Here is a 26,237-nt window from a genome sequence, read left to right as displayed (position 1 = left end):
CATTCAAACACAGAGAGGTTGTAATTAAGCTTTGTGTACTTTTACCTGACAAGAGATGCTTTTTAAATGTGAACCACACACATCATTATTAGTGCAGTTGGCTGGTTGCCCATCAAAGCACTGATTGTTTTCTACAACAGCTACTCCAGTTCCTCTGCTTTCAGTTTCCTGTTATCTCACATGGACATCAACAGTCCCTTTGCCAAATTTATTAGTAAAATCATTGCCCTCCAGACTCCCAGGAAGAGGATTTATCAGCACTACAGCAGTTAATTGCTTTAGGTAGCATGTGCCATTGTCCTTTGAACGGTGGAGGTGCAGGAGGGTTACGCATATTGTCAAAGTGAACCTGTTTGAAAGTGGTTCTGTTTTGGTGCAGAAGTTAAGGTAATTAGTAACAGATTCAGTATCTTGGATCTGCTTATCAAAATGTCCCACAAATGTGCTACTGAGGTATTTTGAGAAATGCTGTACTTGTAAAAAGTGGCATTTTCTGTTCATTTTTAATATGCGTTGCTTAGCTTGGCCTTTTGGGGTGCAGTTACTCATTGAGTGTGGTGCTTAGTTAGCTGCTTGAACACACAATTCCCGAGTAAATTTGTCCTTTGTATCTCATTCTCTTTCATGTATGTTTCCCAGAGGAGCTCCTTCAGCCAGATCTGTTGCAGGAGTAATTATTTCATCAGGATTTAATGTATATCTTGATTGCACTTTGAAGGCATTCTCTTGAGGAGTTTTTATAATTTCAACAAGGGATCATAGCATGTAAACAAGAAAATAAACATTATCTTTCATATTAATCAACAAGACAATTAAATAATAAGCAGGATTGTTAATTGGTACTTGGAGATAGATGCTAATGACTGTCTTGAGTTCCACAATGACAGTACCAACAGGTAGAGACTCTTTTCTGCACAGTAAAGCTGCATATAATTTAGGAGGCATTACAGTTTTAATGTGCAGCTGCAACCCCAGTGAAGCTGTGCAACTGTGTTCCTGGTGTCCTATTTCAGCATATGTTTTCCTACTGAATGAAGTATTAGCAAGGGGATTTGAGTTTTAGGCAGTTAAATCAGTTCTCATTGCCACCAAACTCTTGAGGTTCTGTATAAACCCATGCTTGTGGTATTTTGCTTCACTGTGGGATGCAGTTCCTGCTGGTTTCAGGATGCAGTAGGAGTCAAAAGCTGTTTCTTTCCTCAAAGGCAAAAGTCTAACTTGTTCCTCAAAAGACAGTGGCTTTGGGCTCCCTCTGAGTTTGGAACTAGAGCCTCATTTTTTCATCACATGAATCTTTGTATTTTTCTAAATACTGTAGTGTTTATAGAGGGAGAAGGAAGCATGTAGGGGGTCTGCATCTCTAGAAGTTGAAATAAAAAGGTTCAGGAGTTTAACACACACACATTTTGGAATATAGAGAAAAGGACTGGGAATTTTGGAGATCTGTATTGAAAGTCCTGCTATCGTACTAACTAGATGTCTAATTTTAACTCAAGTGTCCAGCTTTGCTCCTCAGACACAGCCAGTTCTTTGTACTGTTGCTCATTTGAAGCCAACAGTGCAGCTGCAAGAAACTGTGCAGCCCTTCTGCTCTTGGTGTTAATTTTTATTTCTCACCGACAATGAATGTAAGCAAAGGAACAGTTTCCCTCTCTGATCAGCTTACTAAGCCTGAGGCTGCCTGACAATGATGATAAGATGCATGGCAAGGTTGGGGTTCTAGATTTACCCTTAATTCATTATGACAGCAAAACACTGCCTTGCTTTCTCCATAGGTCTGTTGCTTATAATACTTCACATATGCTAGTGGCAGTTTGATCTCACTTGGAGATCTTGGGCTGAAAGGCATGATGAAAATACAAACTAGTCATTTTATAAAGTTGCTTACTAATTGGTTGAAAGTGACAAGCCCTTATATTGCAAGCACGGAGCAGAATAGTGGTTTGTCCCCAGAAGACCTGCTGGCATCAGTAGTGTGGTCTCAGCATGTGCCCAGATGCTGGCAGTGGGACACCCGGTGCTTTTGGTGCCCTAACAGTCATTCAAAGTAATGCTAGAAGGTAACAACTGGGATGCTTTTATGGTATTTATCAGTGGAGGGACTGTCTACTGACAGTCTCAGGGGCAGATCACACATGTCTTTTTCAGGTGGTAAAGCTCTCCTTGACTTTGAGAGAACTGAGATTTCACCCTCATTGCCATGCCCAGTTGCCCAGCATGTGCTTGCTAACATATATATTTTATTCTGCTTAAAATAATCACTCTGCAGTGTGAATTTTATTTTCTCATGTGGGTTTTGATGTAGGGAAGAGTTTCTGTTTTGGTTTCTTGTTTGGTGCTGCTGATGGGGAATAGCAGAAAAAACAGATTATGTTGCAATTTTTATTCACAAGGAAGAATGTTACAATTTTAACATTGTGTGTTCTAATTTTTGCTCCTTCTTCATCTTTTATGTTTTGAAATTCTACATTTCAAAAGCAGGATCATTATCATTCAGCACATTAAAGTGTGTCTTTTTAATAGCTTTACATTTTAATGCAAAAGAATGGAATTGGGGAGGCAAAATCAATCTGTCTTGAAGGAAATTTCCTGTTATCCAAGGATTTTCTGTGCAGCCAACAGGAGAGGATCTTGAGCTCGGCTGACTTGGAATGCTATCCTCTGCCTTGAGTAACTTGTAGAGTACAAAGAACCACTTTCATAATGTTATCACCAGCAAAGTCCATCTGGTTCTGCCAGTGACAAGGGGATTATTTCAGCTTTTTATTACATCAGTGAGATGTTAGTTTTTTAGGATTCAGATGTTAGGCTGTTGGGGGAAAGAATGACAAGTTCTATTATAATTGAAATTTTGTTGGTGGAGAAATTAACTGAATATTTTGCCAGTAATTTTTCTACCCATATTTCCTTTATTAGTGTCCTGATTGCTTGTCCTTATGAAAACAGATTAGAATGCAATGACTTGATTTGTTAAGCAGGCAGTGATGACAATGAGCATCTGTTTGTCTGATTCAGTTTCCTGTTAACACCTAAGTAACATTGTCCTTTCTTGCTATTACTTTTATACAGAGCAGCACAGAAGCTTAACCTGTCTTCGAAGAGAAAGAAATACCATCCGCCCCTGCCACACACACACGACTTCTCTATTTATGCTACTAACTTTAGTGGCATCCTGCAGCTCTGTCCTCCCCCAGCACCACCATGCCTTCTGAGAGCTGTGTCCAAAATCAAGGACAACCCTGGCATTGGAAAGGTAACTTTGGATTTCAATATTTTAAAATATTTTTCTAGACAAATTTTAACCGGGCTGGAAGCTTCCGGCCTAGAACAGAGCTGGATCGACTCAAGGAAAGGGTCTTGGGATAGAGAGAGAGCCACATCCACTTCAATGTGCCCGAGTCCTGTTACCTCCTGTGGACTTTGCAAAGAGTAAGAGACAAAATTTCCTTTCACATCCAAACCCACTGGTCCAAACCCAGTGCCCACGCAGGCTCCAGCTGTGGAAGAAGTCATCTCTGTGTTGCCAGCAGGACTCAGGCACTGGTGCTGTCTCTCTGCAGAGGTTAAGGAGATATGCTGAGGGGGCTCTGTTTCCCTCTGCTTCACATGTCATTGTAAGAGTATGGAAATGGAGTAGCAGTCTCACCAACTTAGGAAATGCAGCACCTTTGAAATTGAAAAATTTGGGCTAAGTTTATCTAGAATTAATTAAAATACAACCCAATTACTTGGAGCTTTATTCATATTTATAGCTGTTTAATCACCCACACAACAGAGTCTGAATACTTATTTACATAGGGTACAAGAGATTAGTGTTTGAAGATAGAATTGAAGTATGTTGTGTGCACAGGAGAGCTAAAATATGCACCTAGAGTAACTATACAAATCAGCATTAACATAAAGAGTTTGTCAGCCTAAATACCTGGAGCTGACACTTGCTCACAGAGAATACTCCGTATTTCCTGAGTTTGTGCTTAATGGAAAATAAAGGAGAAATTCAGGCTATTTTAAGAAGGTGAAAAGTTACAGATGAAAATGGATTGGTTTTTTTCTCCTGCTTTTCCAGAAAAGAGGATGTAATGAAGGAATACAGTAAACCTGGCACAGTAATTTAGACATGCCCAGGTAGAGGAGGGAATGTCCTTTCTATGTGTGAGTTTTAACAAAACCCATTTTTTGTGCCTGTTTTGTTTTTTTTTTCTGTGTGACTCACTACTTGGCCGTGGCACCAGGAATAACAGGGAGCATTGGCATTTCTGAGGCACTTTGCCCTAGGAACACCTCTAAAGTATGATTGTATATCCTTGTGCTTACAGCACAGTAAAACTGTGTCTGCATTTGTGTTCCTGCAGCTGTGTGAAGCCAAGATACCACAGCCTTCTTTACAGCCTCAAAGTCTGTGCTTTGAGGGTGGCTGGTGGAACTTCCCTGCATGACTTGTACCTCATGGAAAGCACTGGTTTATCTGGTGTCTTCAAACAGATTAACAAAGTCTGTGATCAAGTGCATGATTTCAGAGGGCAGGAGATGATGTGCCTTGGGTGATGTTTTCATTAGTGAGTAGAGCGGAGAACTTTTCAGGGAAAAGCTCCACCAAAATTCCAAGGATATGGCAGGACCCTGATCAGCTCAGCTGTGGGAGCTTCTCCTCCAGCATGGGATATGTCTGTCTCTTTTGACTCTCAAAATGTCTGTTATTTGGCTCTCAGCTGAAAACATTAAAAGCATAGAATCACAGAATATCCTGAGTTGGAAGGAACCTACAAGGATCATGGAGTATTGAAGATTCAGTTTGTTATGATTCTTGGGGATGGTCCCCTGCAGGGCCAGGAGTTGGACTCAATGATCCTTGTGGGTCCCTTCCAGCTCAGCATATTCTGTGAATCTGTGAAGATTTCAACTGTGTCCTTCTCACCAAATACTTGCTGACCACAATTTGGAAGAATCCTGTGCTTTTCTGGAGATGATAAGAGCTCTCTGTTAATTGAGTCAGCCCCTTTGTTTTTGAGTTGAGATTTAGAACATCCAAGTGGTGACGGGGTAGGCTAGTTACGAGTTTTAATGCTCCTCAAAACCCAAAGTAGCCATCTCTGAAACACAGTGCAAGATATGCAGTACCTACTAAATCTTTCTTAACCCATTCCTCTTTTGCAACTTTATAAATATCAGTGTTTGCCTTAAAAAATCCCTCCAGCAATTCAGCTTTTTCTAAAAATTATGAGCCAGCACAAATGAAATTTCATGTGTCTGAATTCTTAGAACTTGTGATCCAAGGAGAAGTGTCACTCTCTATAGGTGTTCTTTAGTACAAAAAAATAATAGTCTCACCTTTTCTGAGCAATGCCAAACAGCTTTTGGTAGCATTTAGCTCACTATGCATTAACACTCTCCATTATTTCCTACTCATCAGCTTCTGCTGATGAAGATTTACTCAGCTGGGGTCTCATGATGAGGGTGATGGGAATAGTTACTTTTCTTCCTCACCACTTTAAGTATCGCAGCAATGGACAGAGCAATCAGTAAACACTGGCAGTTGTGCCGTGGTCCTCTGTTAACATCAGGCTCTCTTCTAACAGCTTTTTACTTTCCATTCCTCCTGATTATCATTTTCCTCGCCTTCTTCTTGCAGCCTGTCCAATAATGAATATAAGATATACATATGCAACAGAATCAGTGATGAATTCTGGAGTCACTTTTTCCTACCACAGCATCTGTGGCTGTGGTTGGTACTCTGTTGTGGTTTGGGTGATCATTCCCATGTCAGCAGTGTCCCTCACTATTACTGTGTGTTTACAGTGGGTTAAACAGCTGGTGGGGCTGCCTATTCCTCCCTCACCTCCGAGGAGAAGTTGTGTGAGAATTAAAAATAGAAGTAACAAACTGGAAACCCTTGCAGTATCCAGGATGCTTCAATGAGAGGAATGTGCCTCCCTTTATGAAAAAATGAGGAGATGAATGATATGCCAACTGTGCCAAAATACTATTTATTCTACGTGAGTAGTGCCTGAATACTACAGTGATTAATTATTGTTTGTACTGACACATTCTGTGGAGTCCCATTTCTCATAAATCCACTGGAAGCTTAGAGGAAAGTACATGTTGAAGCATTTACAATGGCAAATATGACTGGCTTTCTGTATTGTCTCTGCAATGGTAATTCTTATCATTCTTTCCATCCACTGATACTCAAGGTTTGTTCAATACATTGTAAGAGACACAGAAGCAACGTTGAAAATGTGATATAAATTTTGGGACCAACAGAGAAATAGAAGTTATTCTGAACTGGGTGATGGACAGTTAAATCTAAGGAAATGACTGAAAGCAGCATCTGGACTATCTTGTGTTCTTCTGTGGTGTCAAGAACTGAACAGGTCCTGCCAATGGTTCTGAGACCTTGTCTTGAACATTTGAGCACACATTTGGGGACAGGAAGAGGCTTGAGTTCTTGCTTTTCATAAGCTGCATGGCTGCAGCAAGTGCAGTTACTGTGCATTGTGAGCACTGCTGGGCGAGACAGAAATGTGGAGAGATTGTGATAGACAGTTTTAGCATTTGCACTCAGTTATTGATTATTTGAGCCCAAGATCTAAATTTAGTCTTAATTTCACATCATCTCCATGTGTATCATCCAGTTCTTCAGTGGTGAAATTGCTGTACGGCTTTTATGGTTGAATACATTTGTTATTAGAGACTTACTGCAGCAGAGTAAGAGTTACATATCTTTTGCAATTTGTATTTATAATTTCTCACTGTTTCAAGTATTCTTCTGGAAGGTGGAAAATAAATGTCTTATTAATTTCTTTTACATTTCAGAAATACCATTTTTTTTCTGTGTATAATAATTTCAGCAGAAGTGTGTGGACTTGTCCTGTGATACAAATCTTTAATTAAGCCTTTTGCTTAATTTTCTTTAGTAAGATGGCAAAATGTTATACACTCTCACAGGTGCTTGCTGGGGTTGTCAACATGCAGGAATACCAAGCAGGGAAAAGTTGAAAAAAAGCAGCAATTTCGAACAGCAGGTCTGCCTTGAACCTGTGTTTCATATAATCAACAGTAATCAACTCATGCACAAAGGAAGATCCCACTATCAATTCAAACTGGATACTGAAAGGAATTTTGCACACTAGCTGATAAATGTTACGTAGCAAAATTCATACCTTTCTCTTGAATGTGCCAAAAGCATCAGAGTCCAAGCCATTTAGTTGAATCCTACTTAAAAGGCAATGATCCAGTGCACTATGATTCTTGTAACTGAATCATTTTTGTGGTCTCTCTGGGTGTTATTAAATTTAATGTCAGAATAGTAGGAAAGACGTCTGAAAGCCATTTAATATTGTCACTGGAAAGAAGTTGGATTATACTCAATTTCTGACGTTAATGTGCTACTTAAGATAATTTATCATATTGTGGTATTAAGAAAGACATCCTTTTTACAGTGGCTGCTGTATAGCATTCTAATGGGCTATTTTTCTTTAGCATGGTGGGAAGCCTTTTTCATGTAAAATGTTATTTTCTGGGGTTCTATTCAGCTCATTCTTTATAATACTGCATCACTTACAACAGCAACTTTAAGTGCTTGTCTCTTCCAAGGATTCTGTCAATTGTTTTAATGTTAGAATGACAGAACTCCTATGTGAGACAATTGAAGTGGAGCATTTAAACAGGGCTGAATTGTCAGACATGTTTCTTGGACAGGTATATGCATACTGCTCTCCATTTATGAGTTTTAGACATTTACTTCCATTTATGCTTTACTAAGCCATAGCTAAGGTACTGCTAATATGATTTACTGATCATGCAGGGTTGTCTTAAGTGTGCTGTGTGTCCCATTCACTGGTTCTTACAGTGGTTTGATGACGGATAACAAATAGGTACTTAATTTTGTCATCTTTACTGCTCCTTGTTCCCTAATGACTGAAGCTTTATTTCTAATATAAGTCATGTATCACAGTAAGCACTCGCCTATCGATGCAGGTACCACTGTATCATCCAAGGAACTTGCATTCCTGCAAAAACACCTTGAACTGCTTAAACAAAAATGTGGAAAAGTGAGATAAAAATACATAACTTCTTGTACTTGAAAAAATGAAATAGTTTTCCTTCATGTTCTGTAAGAGTACAGAATCAATTCTCTTTTAGCAGAGTACTATATAGAAGTGATTTTTTTTTCTGTTTATTTTAGGTTCTCCCAGGGGAGCTAGATGTCTATGCTAGTGTGGCAATTTCACATATAAATTTGCCATCCATTGGTAGTGGCAGTATATGAAAGGCTTGTAAGAACCACCCACAGTAAAACAATTTAGCAAGGGTTATATATCTGTCAGTTACAATTAAATCCATGAAAAATGCTGGCTCTGAACTAGGACTTTTGTAATTTGATTTACACTGTAGTTTAAAAATAAGTGATTTCATTGGAAAATGGTCTTTATTCAATGGAATCTGAATTCCTTGTAATTTCTTGGTAAGAAATCTTAATTCAGAATGGTGGGTGTCTTAACGTAGTTATTTAATTAACCTGCTGTTATACGCCATTTTGTGAACATTGGACAAAATTAACTTCCTGGCTGCACAATGCCTGTCAAGGATACGTGTTTCTAGGGAATATTTAGTGTCCATTCAAATTTGTTATAATGACATTTATTGCTAAAGACCAAATTGCTTGTTCATTTAGGGATTATGATACTGCTGTAATGCACAATATGACCAGCATTTTTAAAATGGATTCCAGTATACTTCCAGCACCTTCCCAAAATACAGACAGAGTTCATTTTAGTAAAAAAGGCTTGAGCACATGTATTTTAAAATTTTACATGCTTTTTAATCCATTCCTTTTCATTTTTTCCTTCTCCTTCTCATTATGTCTAATATGAAACTTGACAACTATATAAGCATCAGATGCTAACAAAGCATCACTACAGAAACATAAACACTGCACATCCATTGATTTCAAAGGAGGTACCATATGTTACAGTTATGCCTGTGCTAGCATACTTGGCTGGGTCAGGAACCTAATTTCCTCAACATTCAAAATGCCATGGAATCTAGTCATTACCTAGTGAATTAGTGGAGTCTTCTCTGTCTACATGTCTGTCCCTAATTAAACTGTGCAGAGTGTTTGGCACCCTCCACTGAAAAATGAATGACCAATTTTCTAAGATATATATATATATGTATATATATATATATATATATATATATATATTATTTGTTGCCTAAAACATGTAGTAGAAATCCATGATAGTCTTAGGAACAGAATTCAAATCATCTGGTTCTTTAAGTGTGAGATGGTCCTTCCCCTTTCTCTGATCTCAGAGTTTCAAGCCTTTCCATCACTCTTGATTATGGGGTAATAATCTATGAGAACCAGATTGTCAGTCTCCTGTCTGTTTCTATGTAGAATTATGTAGGATTGTGTTATTCTCTCAGTGGCTCTTTTCTCTGCAAATTCAGGCTTGGACATGATTTCCTCTGGGACAACACATGCCTCACTGGTTTTGGAGTTTTGATTCTTTGATGTGTGGCTTTGCTACAGCTCCATTCAGTTCAGATCCAAAATATATGGGCCTTACTAGATAAAATTGTTAGCTTGCCTCTGACTATCCATCTCACCTTCAGCTGTCAGTTGCTTCAAATTTTGGATTTCATAAGTTTTTGGTCTGTCTCTTCCTTTTTCCAAACTGCTTTCTGGCACTGACATACACTTAATGCTCTGCATGGTCTTGATGAGTCCTGAAGCCAGCCCATTGTTTTGGTTGGTGTGACTCCTCTGTCCCGTTCTCCTCCAGTCCAGCTGGTTCAGTGTGTTGGGGAGATCTGGAAATTATGAGCCCATACCAGCAGGTCACATGGCAGTGCTGGAGAAGGTGACAGCATGGGAACAGTGACTCCACAAAACAGTGGGGCAGAAGGTCTCTCCTTGTGACCCTTGTGTGAAATGGAGTAGCTGGTATCAAAGGAGGAGGAGTGCTGCAAAGGGAGGAAGGGCTGGTGCCCGCCAGGATGTACATCTTTCAGTTTCTGAGATATTTTGATGTTCTGGTGAAAACTGTTAAATATCCATCTAGATTTGACTTTCATAAAGCTTAAAGATCTCAAGGTCTAGAGTTTTGTCTCTGGACTCCAACAGGTTACTGATATTTGAGTGGATCTCATCAGATGTTTCTAAAACTTTATGGGGTTTTGCCCCAGAGTCCTCCACATAGCCTTGTCTTCCACACAGAGGACTTCTCTTTTTTCCCCTAATTAACTTTTTTTAAAGAAATCTACCCTTTTGCCAATTTGTCTCCTTAAAATTCCATATGTTTGCATAAAACTGGTGTGATTTTTGTTTTTATGCTTCAGCATCCATCCCTTGCATAGCTGGAGCAAATGAATTCTAGTGGCTGTTTTCTTTTGTTGCCTTTCTTTGCCCTGACTTCCACTGTAGGCTGACAGACAAACTTAAAAAAAAATAAAATTCTTTGATTGCTTGGAAAATTTCTCTCACCCTTGCCAGTGAAGGTTAAAATTACATCTGTTATTGTGCTGGGTGAGGGCCCTCTGACCTTATGCCACTCATTTCTAGAACTTTTCCAAATTAGATGCTTGTTTATTTATTTTTTTGAATTCTTTATCTTGTAATGACGTATTCAAGATATATTTACCATCTTCTTTTCCCAAACACTTTTGATTTTAATAGGATTTCCTTCAGCAGTTCTGCTGACCTCCTGGTTTCTGCATATACACAAATTTGGAAAAGTTCAATAATGGATTGTGAACCCCCAGTGTACAAACCCCACCAGATTAGAGTCAGTTAATTAATGAGATACTTCAGTTGTTTCCATGACTTACGCTGTCTTCAGGCGCTGGGAAAATGTTAATAATGTGCAAATATTGTGATATTTATGTTTCTTTTATTTTTATTTACAGAAATTGAACTCAAATACAAACCTAGCCTCTTTTTCCATCAACATCCTCATTAAAATAGAGCCTCTATCCAGTATTCAATGCCTGCATGAATAACTATATACAAAGTCTTATACCTTCATAATGATAAACTTTCACTTGTAGTTTTTACTTTGTGGAATTCTCTGTATTGAAGAAGAAACAAAAAAAGAGGAAAAAAGGTAGTAATAATACCGACTTTTAGCAAAAAGGGTCATTCCCATCACAGGATGGATGTCTGTGTTAGCTCTTCTTAAGGAATATAAGAGTTGTGGGGTGCCCTGAGCCTGAGATGACTTTTCTGAAATCACCGAATTTGTATTTTCTTCTCATTTTTTGTGTTCTCTCTCTCTCCCCTCACCCCTAATCCTTTTAGCTCTCTTCAATTCCCACTCCCCTGACCTGTTCTTTTTCCTTTAGACCTGTCTTATTCTTCCATTTCTTTATTAATTCTCCTCTAAATTCCTTGTGTTTCCTTGCTTTGTACAAATGTAAGCAGTAGCTGGTACCACTGCAGTTGGAGTTGACTCCAGAAACTTGGACATATTGTCAAATAATCACCCCCAAAAGGTGTGATCTTGAGTGGGCCTGAAATTAATTGCACTTAATTTTAATAATTAATTTTCATAAGCAAAGAAAAGCATTAGAGTGCAGTCATTGCTGATTTGCTTCTTAGTTATGGGCCAGAGTTACTTTCAAATTTACAGTCCCTGTATTATCCTGAATCCTCCCCTCCCTGCAAGCCCTTGTTTCTGGATGATTTCCTGCACCACATATTGCTGTCTCTACAGGTGAGCATGCCTTTTGTATGAGAAGTAGATAAAGAGACACAGGAGAAGCTGCAGTTAAATTGATCCTTAAGGCAAGAGCCATGCTGGCTCTATAGTACTCACACTATACTGTTTTCCTGCAGTATTAACTCCAGAAGAATACTGGGATGAACTTCGGAGCTGAGACTATAAACCTGTCACTTAAGATTGGTCCTCAACCACAGGCATGCAGGAAGTGTGAGAAGAATAAACAGTATTTCACCAAACCTTTCCTTTGTACACACAGAAGCATGTGCATGCACCTGGGATCTGCCTGCTCTTAGTTTCTGCTCTTGTGAAGGGATATGTTTGAGTAATCTTTGTGCTTGATGGTACATCCATGAGCATTTCTGCTTTATTTCTGAGTAAAATCAGCCTGGCTCAGCATCATGAATGAGTGTGGCACATAATAACTCAACAATTACTGACAGATATCACATACAGATATATTTAGTGGGCAGGGAAATGAAATGTGAAATCTGTTTTTCTACTCTGCAAATCGGCTTTTATACACAAAACACTAAAAGAGGAAATCCCTCAAGCTGCTTTTCTCTCCCCCTGCTCACATTTGTCTTGAAAGCTCACTTCCATTGTAAACATGAAGATGACCCTTGAGTCCTGTTAAATTTGGGATCTGATCCATTGTGGGAAGCTATTTTAGTATGTTTGTGATTCAGAGAGGTGGTCTTAAAAAGCTAATTTGTCACACAAGGATTTTCTGTGGGTGAAGCCATTGCTGTGTTTAGGGGGAGCAATGCTGTGATGGAGGTAACTTGCTGTTTAGGTCAGGAGCAAACCAATTTTTCTCTTATCCAAGCTCTGGCTGCTATAATCTAATAATAGATGGAAGAGAGAACAGAAAGGACTGTTTAAATAAGTGCTTTGAAAACAGCATATGTTTTAAAATTCATTTTAATCAAGTGACCCTGAAGTGGGCATTTATACTTACATATATTTATATATTTAGGTTTTGTTTCTTTTTTTTTTTTGCCCTGAGGGAGGTTATTTTTTATGAGCACTTTGGTAGCATGTCAAGGTTGAGCTAGCAGGCTAATACACAAAGCTGGCTTCATGAGGCTTTTATGGGGAAACAGCCTTGAGTGTGTCACCTCTGATGCACTTTGAGGCAGCTGTTTCATTTATTCTAAGGTTTGCTTGTTTTCTGGGACTGTATTTTCATATTTTCTTTTGCCTGTGAAAGGCAAAAGAAAAGAAAGTGTTGAATCAGGGGACAGCTTAGTCAATAGGCAGAAGAATTTGCTGCTGTGTTTGGTGGAGCCTCCTGCAGTGTTTATGGGAAGGGTTGGTTGTTTCTTAACCTCTTTGTTTACAGGAAGAAATGTTGGGGAAAAGCTTTTAGAGCTGTTTTGTGGAAAATATTTCCTTTGAGGGTGCTTGAGGAATTGTGTAGGGATGCCTGTGTGCAGCTTAGCCCCCATAGAGAGAGGGAGATGGAAGAATGGGACAGTTGAGAACGTAAATGTTTGAATTACCTGCCCTCCTCAGCTGGTAAGGGCAGGGACAGTTCAGCATGGTGCTTCCTGCTGCTCCATGGTGCTTCCTGATCTGCTGTGGATCATCCTGGCTTGGCCACTGCATTTCACTGCACACACTGGGTGCAGATGTGTCTGCTGTCACCTTTTCATCTTGTCTGGTCCCTCAGTCCCTGAGGGTGCCTCAGCCTGTTCTGGTCTCCGCTTGTTGCCTGCATTTCACATGCTGTGCTTTGCTGAAGTAGATTTTCAGCTTTGGTTCTTCCTTTGCCTGTATCTCTATGGACACAGAAGTGATGGGGAAGTGCTGACTGCGAAGTCCATTTTTTTGGTAAAGACACAAAGAATGTGTTCATGGAGTAAGTGCACACCATTTTAATGGCATAATGTTCTTGAAACTAAGTAAGTAGAAGTCATATTGTTCTGGTGCATTTAAGGTTACATTTAGGAAAAATCCTACTGAAATAGAGAATCATTCTTTATCAGAGACAAGTGCTTTTAAACACAGCTTCTACATGCAATATCCAGCTCAGGGCTAAAAGTGAGCCTGACTCATAGAACCGTAGAATTGTCTAGGTTGGAAAGGATCTTCAAGATCAAGTCTAGCTGTTAACCCAGCACTGCCAGGCCCACCACTAAAGCATGGGCTTCAACAGGAGTGGGTGTTCCGTGGCTCAGTAGCCGTGTTGCAGAATAGGAAGGTGCTGATGGGTGCTGTGGACAGTGCATATGTAAATTGTTCCAGCTGTGGTATATCGCAGCCATGGAGGCTCTTCAACTACCTGGTTAACTCTGGTGCTGTGAGAGTTGTCTGGTAGTTGAATAAGGAGATTGTAGTGTTGTTCAGCTTGTTACTGAAACATTTCATACACCGTGGAAAAAGTAATTCTCACTGAACATTGCTTTTCTCTGAAGTCTGATCTGCGGGGCAGTTCAGAGTTGAAGTTGCACCTGTAATAGTAATTTACTTCAGTGCAAGGTGTATAAAACATGCTGGTTCTGACATGGGAGCATTTCATAAGGATAAATGGTTGTAAGTGGGTGTGAGGCAGTATTTCACAGGTTTTTAAAGTAAGAGTATGATTTCCAGGAAGCTTAAAAGAAGCAGGTGTGCAGCTGTGGCTGAATTTTCCTGACACCCAGTCACTTGGCTCCCATAAGGTGCTTTGGAAATCACAGCCAACATGTCGGAGCTTTCTAAAGATACTGTCTTAAAAACCTCTGTGTAGGAGATCATCATTTGTAATGCTGCAATAAAAATGTACCTTTGTGAGAGGTTTCTTTTCAAGCTTTTTGACCTTTTAGTGGTTTGTGGTTTGATTTATTTTCCCTTCTTCTTCCCCCCCCGCCCCCAAATTAAATCTGCAACTAAGCACTGAAGAGCCTAGCAAGGACAGCATAAAGGCAACTGCCTGGGACAGTTGTAAGAGAGACACCTTTTTATTAGAATAATATGAATGAGAAATTGAGAGTTTCTAGACTTATTTCTAATGCAGTGGTGTCTGAGCCTTGTGTTATTCAGACTGGTTTTCAAAGTGTCCCTTTGGTCACATTGAGTAATTGAAAGGCAGGAGACTAGAATTTTCTTTTCTTTGACATCATGTTACACCTACAGTGGATCATAGTTGCAGATCAGACATTTATAAATTTAATTGGTAAAACTTGAACAGCATCAGCTGAAGAGACGAAGTGCGCCTTTGAAACCTAATTAGTTCAGTGAAGACCCCAGGCTGGAAAATCTGGCTCTGTTTTTGTCCCATGGTTGTTCTGACACACCTAAACATGACAAACAAACACATCATGGGAAAGGGAGTGGGTTTGGGAGGAATGCTTTGCATATGTTTATCTGTAGCTGGGAACTCAAGTTGTTGCTTTCTTCTGAATCCTTGCAGGTGAAAGTGATGGTAAGGATTTGTTCCTCTCAAGGGACACACGAAACATCTGAATCCATGTCCTTCCTAAAGGTAGACCCACGAAAAAAGCAAATCACATTTTATGATCCAGCAGCAACTGGGCCTTCCAATGCAGGTCACAGAAGAGGTGTTGTTGCTGTCCCAAAGATGTTTGCCTTTGATGCAGTTTTCCCCCAGGACGCTTCACAGGTATTGGAGTCACTCACATAAACCTCTTGAGTCTGCTCTTGGCCACTGCATTTGATTGCCTAAGGAGTTACTTCTGTTTCTGGGGAATTTTATTTGAATGAGTTGCTTTAATGCCTGGAAAAAACATGGTAATTAATAGACAAGTGGGTAAATTCTTACATCTTCTGTTTAGTTGAGATGTAAAATTAAGGAATAATAGCTGGGGAGATAGATCTGCTGACAAAATTGCCTTCTTGTGTATTCTCTTGTTAAAGAAAGGCACACAGCCAGCTTGAAATCCAGTTTTCCATCCAGCTAGGTTTTAACCCATTTGATGGAACTGAAATAAAGTCCTTCCCCACAGCTTTCAATGGGAAATAAACATGTGCTTAATGTTAAACTAAATGCTGTTAGGAGGAAAGATAAAGCTAACCCCTTGGGATTGTTTTACTGGAATAGGGAGCTTTTATATTATCTGCACCTTTTCCAGTTTGTTTATACTGTGGTTTTGACTGATTATTTTATATTGATGGCTGTACTGATGGTGGTGCATGTCTTTATTTTGGCCTGCAAAAGGGAACATTTATTCAGTAGTAGCCTCAGTCCTGAAATCTGCTACACAGACAGGATGGCTGGTCTTTGAGAGGACTGGGGTCTGCTGTATATTCAGTGAGGTTGCACTCATGGACATCTAATAATTACTTCTGTGAAAAATCTTTGGTTCAGAAAATAAAATCCTAGAACAGCTTTAAAAATAACTAATTGAATGGCATTTGAAGAACTACACCAGATCTGAACTGCTTGAAAAAAATTAGGGTGAAAAATATAGTGCAAAGCATCCAAGGTGAAAATAGTCTATTAATGTTGAGAAAATATGACAAGGTTTAGTTCATAATCCCCTCCTCAGATCTTCTCCTAGGGTTTTGTTTAATTTTTTGGGTCTCAGACTGTAGATAAGAAACTATCTATTGAGTCTAAATTCTAGACAAGCACTAAAGATGGAGAATACCTTCCCCCACACATCAGTGCCCAAAGCACAGGTGACCACATCTGAAAGCTGTTTTTAGATCCTGCATAAGTTCAAACATATTTTTGTTGCATACTTTGTGCAGAAGTATGCAACAGTGATCTCAACGTGAGTCCAGAACTGGAAGTAAGGCTTTCTTCCTTGTGCTGCCAGCCCTGCTGCAAGGTGGCTGGTCACAGCCTGTGTGTCTGCTGCTTTTGGCACCAGTCCTTCAGGCTGTTGACCCCTGGTTTGGGATGGCTTTTCAGTGCCTTGTGGCAGGCCTGTTGGGTGGCCTGTTGTGATGTTTTTGGGTGACGTTGGCCACTGGAGCCCCTTCTGTGGAGGTGTTCTTGCTGCAGGCAAGCTTGCTGCCATGCATCTGCAAGCAGAGCCTTATAATTTCACTGTAGTTACATATTTACAGCAACCCCCTCCCCTGCCCCCAGTTGCTGTAAATAATAGATCATCTTATTGTATTTGAAACCTTCCCTGACGTGGATAAACTGGTTTTAGCACAACCAAGTATTTTAGCAAGTTTTCTTTATTGATGATAATGTTTCCACTGGAAGAGGAAAATGTGATACTATGAAATCTTATTCAGGGATCTTAATGCATTTTCTCCAGTATGGATGTCTTTTTAATTCCTGTGAGCACTCCTGAGTAGCTTAATTTCAGTGGAGTTTCTACTATTACTGAATAGCTTTGGCTAAGCTATTATACCAGCAGGAAGCCTGGTTGGATAGCATTCAGTTTGCTACATTAGTCATAGAATCAATATTCCAAGAGAATAGGTTTAATAGAATTGAAAACTATTTTAGGCTGTAGTAGCATATTTTATTATTTTTTAAGATAGCATACTTACTAAAATAATAGGACTGATGCCATAAAAATGGGGAGAATATTGCACCTCAAAAATATTGAGTCATTCATTTCATTACAGAAGAATAGTAAAACCCACAGCACTATATGCTCTTTCACTTATTTGTCTCCAATTTTTCTTTCAGGCTGAGGTATGCTCTGGAACAGTGGCAGAAGTAATCCAGTCTGTTGTGAATGGTGCAGATGGTTGCATATTTTGCTTTGGTCATGTCAAGCTTGGTGAGCTCCCAAATTCGTTACAGTTAATTACTATGTCAGTCTGGTAATTACATGCTGTCAGCTCCTGGAACAATAAACCTGGAGTATATGAATAGATTAGAATTTCTTTTTAATTAGCTTTGCAAACTTATCATGGTTTATTTCTACACTGTGATTTTAAGTTTTAATTTGAAAAGGTAAAATGTAGCATCATATTAGCTTATTCAAGAGCAAGTTTATGTAGGTGCATTGTGATGAAAATCAAACGATCAGAGATGTTTTTAGCATTAATTTGCTGTGGGTCTGGCTTATACAACTTGCAAACCTAATTGAATAAATAGTAATGGGTTATTAATTAAATACTTTGAATTTTTTAATCTGTTTTTTCCCTTATCTGTGCAGCACATGGCATTACATGTAATGCCGTGATGATATCAGGTAGCAATATGAAGACACACTGCCTTGTACAGGAAAGGTTAATTGTGTTTATGTTTGTCTTTTCGTTCTAGGAAAATCTTTTACCATGATTGGGAAGGATAACTCCACACAAAGCCTTGGTATCATCCCCTGTGCAATTTCTTGGCTCTTCAAATTGATCAATGAACGTAAAGAAAAAACTGGAACTCGTTTCTCTATTAGAGTATCTGCTGTAGAGATCAGTGGCAAAGATGAAAACCTTAAGGATTTGTTAGCTGAAGTAGCCACTGGCAGCCTTCAGGATGGCCAGTCTCCTGGGGTTTATCTGAGAGAAGATCCAATATGTGGAACCCAGGTATAATGAATATCACAACATAGATTTTTCTGAGCCTGACTTTCTTCTACTTTTTATTTCCTTTTATCTGACAACAATTATGACAACTTTTAAGCCTGTAAAAAAATGTATTGCTTTTAATTTATAAGCTCATCTCCCATGGCGTACATATTTGTTTCTCTTAGTGCCCTGGAGATTTAGCATGTTCAGCAAAAAAATAATAAAAAAAATGCCCCTGTGCTAATTAGTCATTTTCTTGTCTATATTCAAGCTTCAAAACCAAAGTGAGCTAAGGGCCCCAACAGCAGAGAAAGCTGCCTTTTTCCTTGATGCTGCAATTGCTGCCAGGAGCACCAGCAAGCCTGAATGTGAGGAGGAAGATAGGAGGAATTCACACATGCTCTTTACTCTTCACATATACCAGTATCGCATGGAGAAGAGTGGCAAAGGAGGAAGTATGAATGTTCTTACCATATTGTTTATTTTTAAATGATGTGGTCTTGCATTAGTTTTAATAATAATTTGCCATTAACTTAGAGATGATCTCTCAAGCCAGTTGAGTCACCTTTGACTTCTGTAGCTGTGACTAATACCTGGTTTCCTTACAATTAAATATTAATTTGGTCATTATCCCATTCTGTATTCATTATTCTCCTCATTTGAATGCCTTCTGAATACCAAGTTTGGCTTGAGTCCATGCAAGAATGTGATGTACAACTGTTTTTCCCCTTTTTGTTTTAGTGTCTGGAGGACGCAGTCGTTTGCATCTCATTGATCTGGGGAGCTGTGAAAAAGTGCTGAGCAAGAGCCGAGATGGAGGAGGCTCTCTGTGTCTGTCTCTCTCTGCCCTGGGCAACGTAATTTTGGCCTTAATTAATGGTGCTAAGCATGTGCCATATAAGTAAGTCAGTTCTTGTCTGCATTATCTTAAATTTGTGGGTGGTGTTACCTGAGAAATGGATTGCATCAACAATTTACTCTTCATGAAATATGAAGTTAAAGGAAATGCTGTCAGAGTGGGGTCTGTCTTCTTTCAAGGTCACTCCTATAGATACACGTATCTGTTCATCTCCTTGTCCATACTAACATACACACAGGTTTTCAAATGTTCAAGTAACGTGAAATTCTTAGTTAGATGGCCAAAAATGGTATATTAGTATATACTGAATTTGGGTGAACTGTTGGGAAGGGTTTGATTCTTGAAAAAAGTGAGGGAAAAATGGCTACGATGTTTTTCTTCCTTCTCTCTCTTTGTTTCCTGGATTTGGAATTTCTGGCTGATTTCAGCCAGTTGGACTTTGTGAATAATTGAACCCAAATTTCATAGGACTTTCTCTTCTTTTTGAAAATGTAAAAATTGTACTGAAATTTTGGAAAATAATTGAGTATTGATCAAGTATGGTCAGCAAAGGTTGTTATTTCTGTGTGTCTTTTTGGTTGATACGTCTTTTAAAATAAAAAAAAAAAAAGGACCACCATGTTGAACATCAGTTTAGCAGAAGTGAATGTTTAGGCGTGTTCCTTTGTGGAGTGTCTGTGACAACAATTTTTTGTCAAACACACCTGTGGGGAGCCCAGCTTAAAGACAACAGTGACATTGTATACAGCCTTACCAGAACTTGGCCTTCAATCCTTAAATTTAATTGCTGCTTGTCTTAACAACAGCACAAAGTTATAATGCATTATCAATCATGTCATTTCACATATTTATCTAGTGATGCATCTCAAACAGGTGTTTTTTTTCCTTCTGTGTTAGGCAGAGAGATATTTTCCTCAGGCTACTAGCTAGGCTTGTGTATGGAATAGAGGATGGATGGGTTAGAATAGGGAAGGGCAGATCCTCAACTTGGTCACCTACTGTGGTTTAGTGACCAGACATGACAGGAGTTCCCTCAGGTTGGAACTGCTTAGGGAGCAGGGAGCTTCCTACTCCAAGGAGCCGTGAGGAAAGATGTCTTGGAGACCAGTGGAACACAAAATATCACTTGTCTTGTCAGATTTACTATCCACAGTGGAGGCTTTATATCACCAGGAAAGCCTTCAGAAATAAGTTCTGCTTCCCTTTTGCTATGTCAGAGCAGACCACAGGTGGCAGAATGGAAAGTAGATTAGTTGGGGAGACACTTGTATTTCTGATATCTAACATCTGTTTAGAGATTTCTTACCATTTCCGTTGACTTCTTTTACTTATTATTGTTAAAAGTGTTTGCATAGAGCTCACAGAGTGTAACTGTCCAGGTACTATATCTGTTCAGCTGAAAATGCAGCACTCATGAGCTCTTTTAGGTAGTATGACATAAACCTGAGAAAAATAATTATCAGTCAATTGGTTTACAATTTTCTGAGCAACAAAATGACTTACCATACTGTAAATACACAGACAGATAAATTAAAATATTGGTACCTTTGTATGTGTACATTTAGACACATTTTAAGTGTGGTCAATAACAGGAGCATATTTCTTATCTACATGTACCATGCATGCATGAGAATGAAAACACAGCTTGTGGTGTAAAATTCTGCAAAAAAAGGTGGTGGTTTCTTTAAATAATCCTGGTGTTACCATTTTTTTGTACAGGGACAACAAGTTGACAATGTTGTTGAGGGAATCGCTTGGGAACATCAACTGCAGGACTACTATGATTGCACACATTTCTGACTCCCCAGCCAATTATGCAGAGACTCTCACAACTGTTCAGCTCGCATCACGAATCCACCGCATGAGAAAGAAGAAATCCAAGGTTGGTTCAGAAAGCAGCAGAAATTAATTCATTCGAAAATGAGTTTTCCTAACCTCTCAGTAGGGGAACATGGGATTTCTCAATGGTAGGAAGTAATACAAAATGTGTAAAATCTCAGGAGAGGGACTGACAAATGACTTGGCACTGAGCCATCATCCTGCCCCCAATCCTTAATCCTGAAATTCCCTTCTTTTTGTTTCAAACACGTATTCTTTCTTTGCTTACATGTGGAACTATCTCAAAAGCTTCTATCAATATTAATTAAAAATCAATAGAGGAGGAGCAGAAAACTATTGAGGAGAAAGACAATGCATAATATTTAATGGAAATTATCTGAAAGGGTGTGATTGTTATATTATGACTAATACAGTAAAATCTATGTAGCATGTTATTTTAATTTACCCTTCCCTCTAATATTTTCCCACTAGATGTAGTCATGATAATATACACAAAGCACAGATTATGTTGCAACCTGACCTTTTAATCAATTTCTGTACATGTGTATACTTATTTATCAATTGATACTAATAAATTTGCTGTTACATGTCATTTGCAGTATGCATCCAGCTCGTCTGGAGGAGAGAGTTCATGTGAGGAAGGACATGTCCGGAGACCGCCCCATTTGCGACCATTCCACCCACGAACTGTTGCCCTTGACCCTGACCTTCCTGTCCTGAATATATCCAGTGATCCTGATTATTCCTCCAGCAGTGAACAGTCTTGTGATACTGTCATCTATGTTGGTCCCAACGGTGCAGCTTTGTCCGACAGGGAATTGACAGATAACGAAGGTCCCCCTGATTTTGTTCCCATTATCCCGTCCCTAAATAAGAAGAGAAATAAAGACAATTCTGCTATTAGTAGGAGTTCTGACAAGGACCATTTCAAATGCAACACTTTTGCTGAACTGCAGGAAAGGTTAGAGTGCATTGACGGAAGTGAGGAACCCATGAAATTTGCTTGTGGAGAAATCTCTGTTGGATCCAATTGTAGTTCTGCTCCTGGAAGTACAGAAAATGCACAGTCTAAGTTGATAAAGGAAAAAGTATCCTCTCCTTCTGGAGGATTTAAGAAACTGATTCCACAAGAAATTGCATCTCCCAAAAAAGGATATAATCTTCCTTTCCAGGCTGTTGCACCAAGGGGTGGCAATGGCAACTGTCAAGAAAATAGCACACCTCACTTGAAAGCAGAGCTTTCCAAGCTGCAGAGCAGAGCTGACAACAAAATAATAGACTCTATCCTAGAGGGGGAGAGAGAGACAATCACTGATTCCCTGCAGACTTCAAGGTGTAGCCCTTTGAGGAATCCAGAGCAGAATAAGGCCACAGCTGAATGTGTCACTAAGGAAAAGTCCTTGTACGTGAAGAGACCCTTGCCAAGCCCAGCACCTCCCCCTCCACAGCAGAGAGAACACTCCCCAAGCTCCAAAGCTGAGAATTTGGAGCTGGACAATAGCAATGCAGTTCGGACTCCTCCTGTGGGAATGAGCAAACAGATGGGAAACAAACCCGAGCAAAACCCTTTAGGAAGCACATTCCTTGTTGGTAGCAACACCCAGAGTCAGTCAGGTGCGATAGAGGTACACAGCTTCAGGTCAGCATTCAGAGGGAAATGTTTTGATCGGGATATACTGACCACCACAGTGACTTTGCAGCAGCCTGTTGAGCTGAATGGAGAGGATGAGCTTGTTTTCACAGTGGTGGAAGAGCTCTCTATTAGTGGAATTATGGATAATGGGAGACCTTCCAGTATCATTAGCTTTAACAGTGACTGCTCCCTTCAGGCCCTTGCATCGGGTTCGAGGCCGGTCAGTATTATCAGCAGCATAAATGATGAGTTCGATGCTTATACCTCACAGGAGACTTCTACTGGTGTAAATATTGATATTGTTGTGCCCTTTGCTAAGGATCCCTTTACCAGCAGCAGACGTTCCTCCATTAGTTCCTGGCTCAGTGAAGTCAGCATTTGTACAATTGAAAGTGATGGAGCCCAGTCTAGTGACAGTTTTGTCGCACAGTCATCTTACAACTGTAATAAGTCCGAGGAATCCTTCAACTTGGACTCATCCCATTTATGTGTCCCCCTGAAAAGTGCTCTGAATGACAGTGGATTTTGCTTCTCTGAGCTGGAGAGTGAGAGCTTGAGTTCCAGCAAGCTTTCCTCAGGCATCAGTAAAAGCCCTCAAACCTCTGAAACTACCAAAGCATCTCAGATAAAAAGTGCTTTTTGTGTCACTGATCAGCCAGTAAAAATTAAATTTAGTAATTCTCGTGATGCGCCTGTGATAGAAACAATACATTCTAGTCTTCCTAGGAAAACAAAAACTACCTCTTCTCCAATCCACAATAATACTGTCCTCAGCTATAAAGAGCTGCAGAATCCACATGGTATATTTGAAGATCCTTGGCTGTTACGCACCGATTATCACTTGGAAGCAAAACCTGCAGAGTCGCTGCTGTCTCCAAAACCTCACACGTTTGGTACTGAGAAGCAGCCAGAAAAAGCTGCCCAGGGTTTTGGCACAGTGTCCAGGCCAACAAAGTCACAGACTATGCTCGCCTGTTCGCAGAGGGTTGTGGATGGTTGTGAAATGGCCTGTAAATCTTCCAGTGGAGCTGCCAAGAAGTCAGAAATTGCGATGAAGATGCCACAGCTGAAGAGAGGAGCCACCACACTGGGAGTGATGCCAGTGTCACACGCTAACAGTACTTTGCTGGAGTGTGTGACCCGAGGGAATTCAGATGCTCCCTTGGCCACTGGCAGCTTGAAATCGTCCCTGGGAAAGAAGAACACACCACAGAAATCAACCATGTTGCCCAGACCAGGTGGGCCAACACCTCCAACACCTCCTGTACGTAAATCGAGCCTGGAGCAGAAACCTGTTGGTCTGGGTAACGGTGGGGGGAAAGCTTCTGGCCTGGACTTTGCCAGAGCTGCCACGCCAAAGGCTGAAGATGAAGCAGATTTGCGGTTGAAAGCTGGCTCTTACTTTAGTGAAAGTGCCAGCTGCAAAATGAACTTGAAGGGTGACCACTCTTTGCCCAAGATGACGTCCAGCTTAAAGGTGAAGGCGTCAAAGAGTGAAACTGTTCACCGATACGGGAGCCACATGTCTCTGGAGAGGTGTGACAGCCTGACATCAGTTGGATCCAAAGCAAGCTTGGTGAGGGACAGCGGGAGCACTGGCAACAGCCGGGCAGGACGCTCTGTCCCCAGGCTGGGGGTCCCTCCTGTTGCTTCCAGTATGGGTTTACCATTGCCCTTCACTGCCCCTGGTAAAAACAACCAGGCAAAACCCACAGCTAACCAAAAGGTGCAAGCCAATGGGAATAAAACCCGGGGCCTCTCTGCCAGTGGGTCAAAGTCTCTCAGCTCCTCTGTGAAGTCCCTGGCACAGCCTGCAGGGAAGGGCTCTGGCATGGCCCCTGGTGGGAAGGCAGCCCCCCGTTCTGTGCAGCCTGTCAGCAGCAAACCCGGCCGCGGGACCATCATGGGCACCAAGCAGGCCATGAGGGCGGCCAACAGCCGCGTGAACGAGCTGGTGTCAGGCGGCTCTGCCAAGGCGGGACACTTCCGAGGCTCCACCGACTCTGACAGTGGCAACGACAGTGGCATCAACCTCAGCGACGAGAAGTCACAGATGCCGGTGCTGCCGTCTCCCTACAGCAAGATAACGGCACCGCGGCGGCCGCAGCGCTACAGCAGCGGGCACGGCAGTGACAACAGCAGCGTCCTGAGCGGGGAGCTGCCACCAGCCATGGGGAGGACGGCTCTGTTCTACCACAGTGGGGGCAGCAGCGGCTATGAGAGCATGATTCGGGACAGCGAGGCCACCGGCAGCGCCTCCTCAGCACACGACTCCATGAGTGAGAGCGGGATGTCGTCACCGGGTCGGATGAGGAGCCTGAAATCCCCCAAGAAACGGTCAACAGGTAAGACATGAAGGGGCAGGTGGCCAGGTGTTTGCTGGTGCCCCACTGCAGCAGTGGAGGCAGCTGGTGCCCCACTGAGGATGGAGGTGTTTTGTGGCATCTCTGACAGAGAGGAGAGGAGGCTTGGAGGGAGCTCAAAGCAGGGAGGTGGACTGACTGCATGCGCTTGTGTGTGCATGTGTATTGCTGTGACAGCAGCTACTTGTCATTTATTTTACTTCAAAGCTGCAGGTGTGACACAGGTGCTGTGGTGGAGAGGGCAGGAGAGGTGTGGGTGCCCCGGGGTGCCGGCAGCCTCCCTGTGAGGGAGGAGGCAGCAGGTGGCTGCTGGCAGGTGGGGGACATTCCTTCCTCCCTCAGCAGGGCCAGGGCCAGGGTGGCCCAAATAGGAAGGTGTTATGGGTGGGATGGGAAAAGTGAGGTGCTGGCTGAGTGCTGATGAATTTTTGTGAGGATTGAGTGAGTGATCCTGAAAGACTGGTGAGAGAAGGGCAGTGAGGAGAGGAGGAGCTCTGCTGCTAGGTGTCTGTGAGGGAATGCCAGAGAGACTGGCTGGGACTGTAGTTTAGAAACAAAGGAATAAGCTGGGAGGGGAGAAGAGTGTTTGTGAATTAATGAGGATTACTAAATGTACGTTGGATTACCCAAAGGTAAGGCTTAGAGCAGTAGGGCAAGTGTGTAAGATGCAGTGACTAGCTAGTCACAACATTATTGTATTGCACTCTAATAGTATTTATATTAAGAAATTTCGGGCTGTGTGTGTGGATAGTGTATGCAGTAGGAAACTGACCGGGAGAGTTGCTTGGAAGAGGCAACTCTGGCTCACTGTGTCTGACCATGCCAAGAAAAAGTGGGTATATGGGGGCCAGGTCCCCTTTCCTTCCCTCTGGTGCCTTTTCTTATTGCTCTCACTGCTGGTGCTCATGTAAGTGCAGCTGCAGTCCAAGTGTATTTGTAGTCAGCTTCAAAATCTGGTTCATATGGTTGGTGTTACAGTGACAATTTCTCAGATCTAGGTTGAGGTCTTGTGGTATTGTAAAGAACCAATGGCAACCAGTGCCATGTAGATCATGATCAGCAGCCTCCTTCAGCAACCTGGGCATACTGACTATTGGAAATATAGTAGGAACTAATATCAGCAATGTGCTGGGTCTGAACTTCTGGTGGGAAAGTGGCAATTACTGCAATCCCTGTAGATACCCACGATACTCAGTCCTGGCAGTAAAGCCAAATGAATGAAGTTGATCTCATGGGGCTTTCTGGTCAAGAAAACTGAGTTGCTTCAGCAAGTGGTAAATCATTTTGGAAACTTAGTATAATATTTGCTGCTCTTTTCTTTCCATAGCATATCTGCCTTTTAAACCTTTCCCACAAATCAATATCAACAGCTGTATAAGTTGCACACATATTGAGAA

At 41.0% G+C, this 26,237-nt stretch overlaps 1 protein-coding gene across 1 annotated transcript in view; it reads left to right on the top strand.

The window, feature by feature from the left end:
* The window catches only part of KIF26A (kinesin family member 26A), a 94,183-nt gene that overhangs the window by 62,756 nt on the left and 5,190 nt on the right, over positions 1-26,237 (top strand). The window contains exons 5-12 of the mRNA XM_053981663.1: positions 3,070-3,253; positions 15,121-15,330; positions 17,323-17,416; positions 17,905-18,167; positions 18,418-18,601; positions 18,888-19,047; positions 20,725-20,887; positions 21,444-24,822. Coding sequence (XP_053837638.1) covers positions 3,070-3,253; positions 15,121-15,330; positions 17,323-17,416; positions 17,905-18,167; positions 18,418-18,601; positions 18,888-19,047; positions 20,725-20,887; positions 21,444-24,822 — 4,637 coding nt within the window. The remainder of the gene's footprint in view (positions 1-3,069; positions 3,254-15,120; positions 15,331-17,322; positions 17,417-17,904; positions 18,168-18,417; positions 18,602-18,887; positions 19,048-20,724; positions 20,888-21,443; positions 24,823-26,237) is intronic.

Source organism: Vidua macroura, chromosome 6 (genome assembly GCF_024509145.1).
Source record: "Vidua macroura isolate BioBank_ID:100142 chromosome 6, ASM2450914v1, whole genome shotgun sequence".
Lineage (NCBI taxonomy): Eukaryota > Metazoa > Chordata > Aves > Passeriformes > Viduidae > Vidua > Vidua macroura.
The sequence above is the reverse complement of the archived record's forward strand: the minus strand, read 5'-3'. Positions and strand labels throughout refer to the sequence as shown.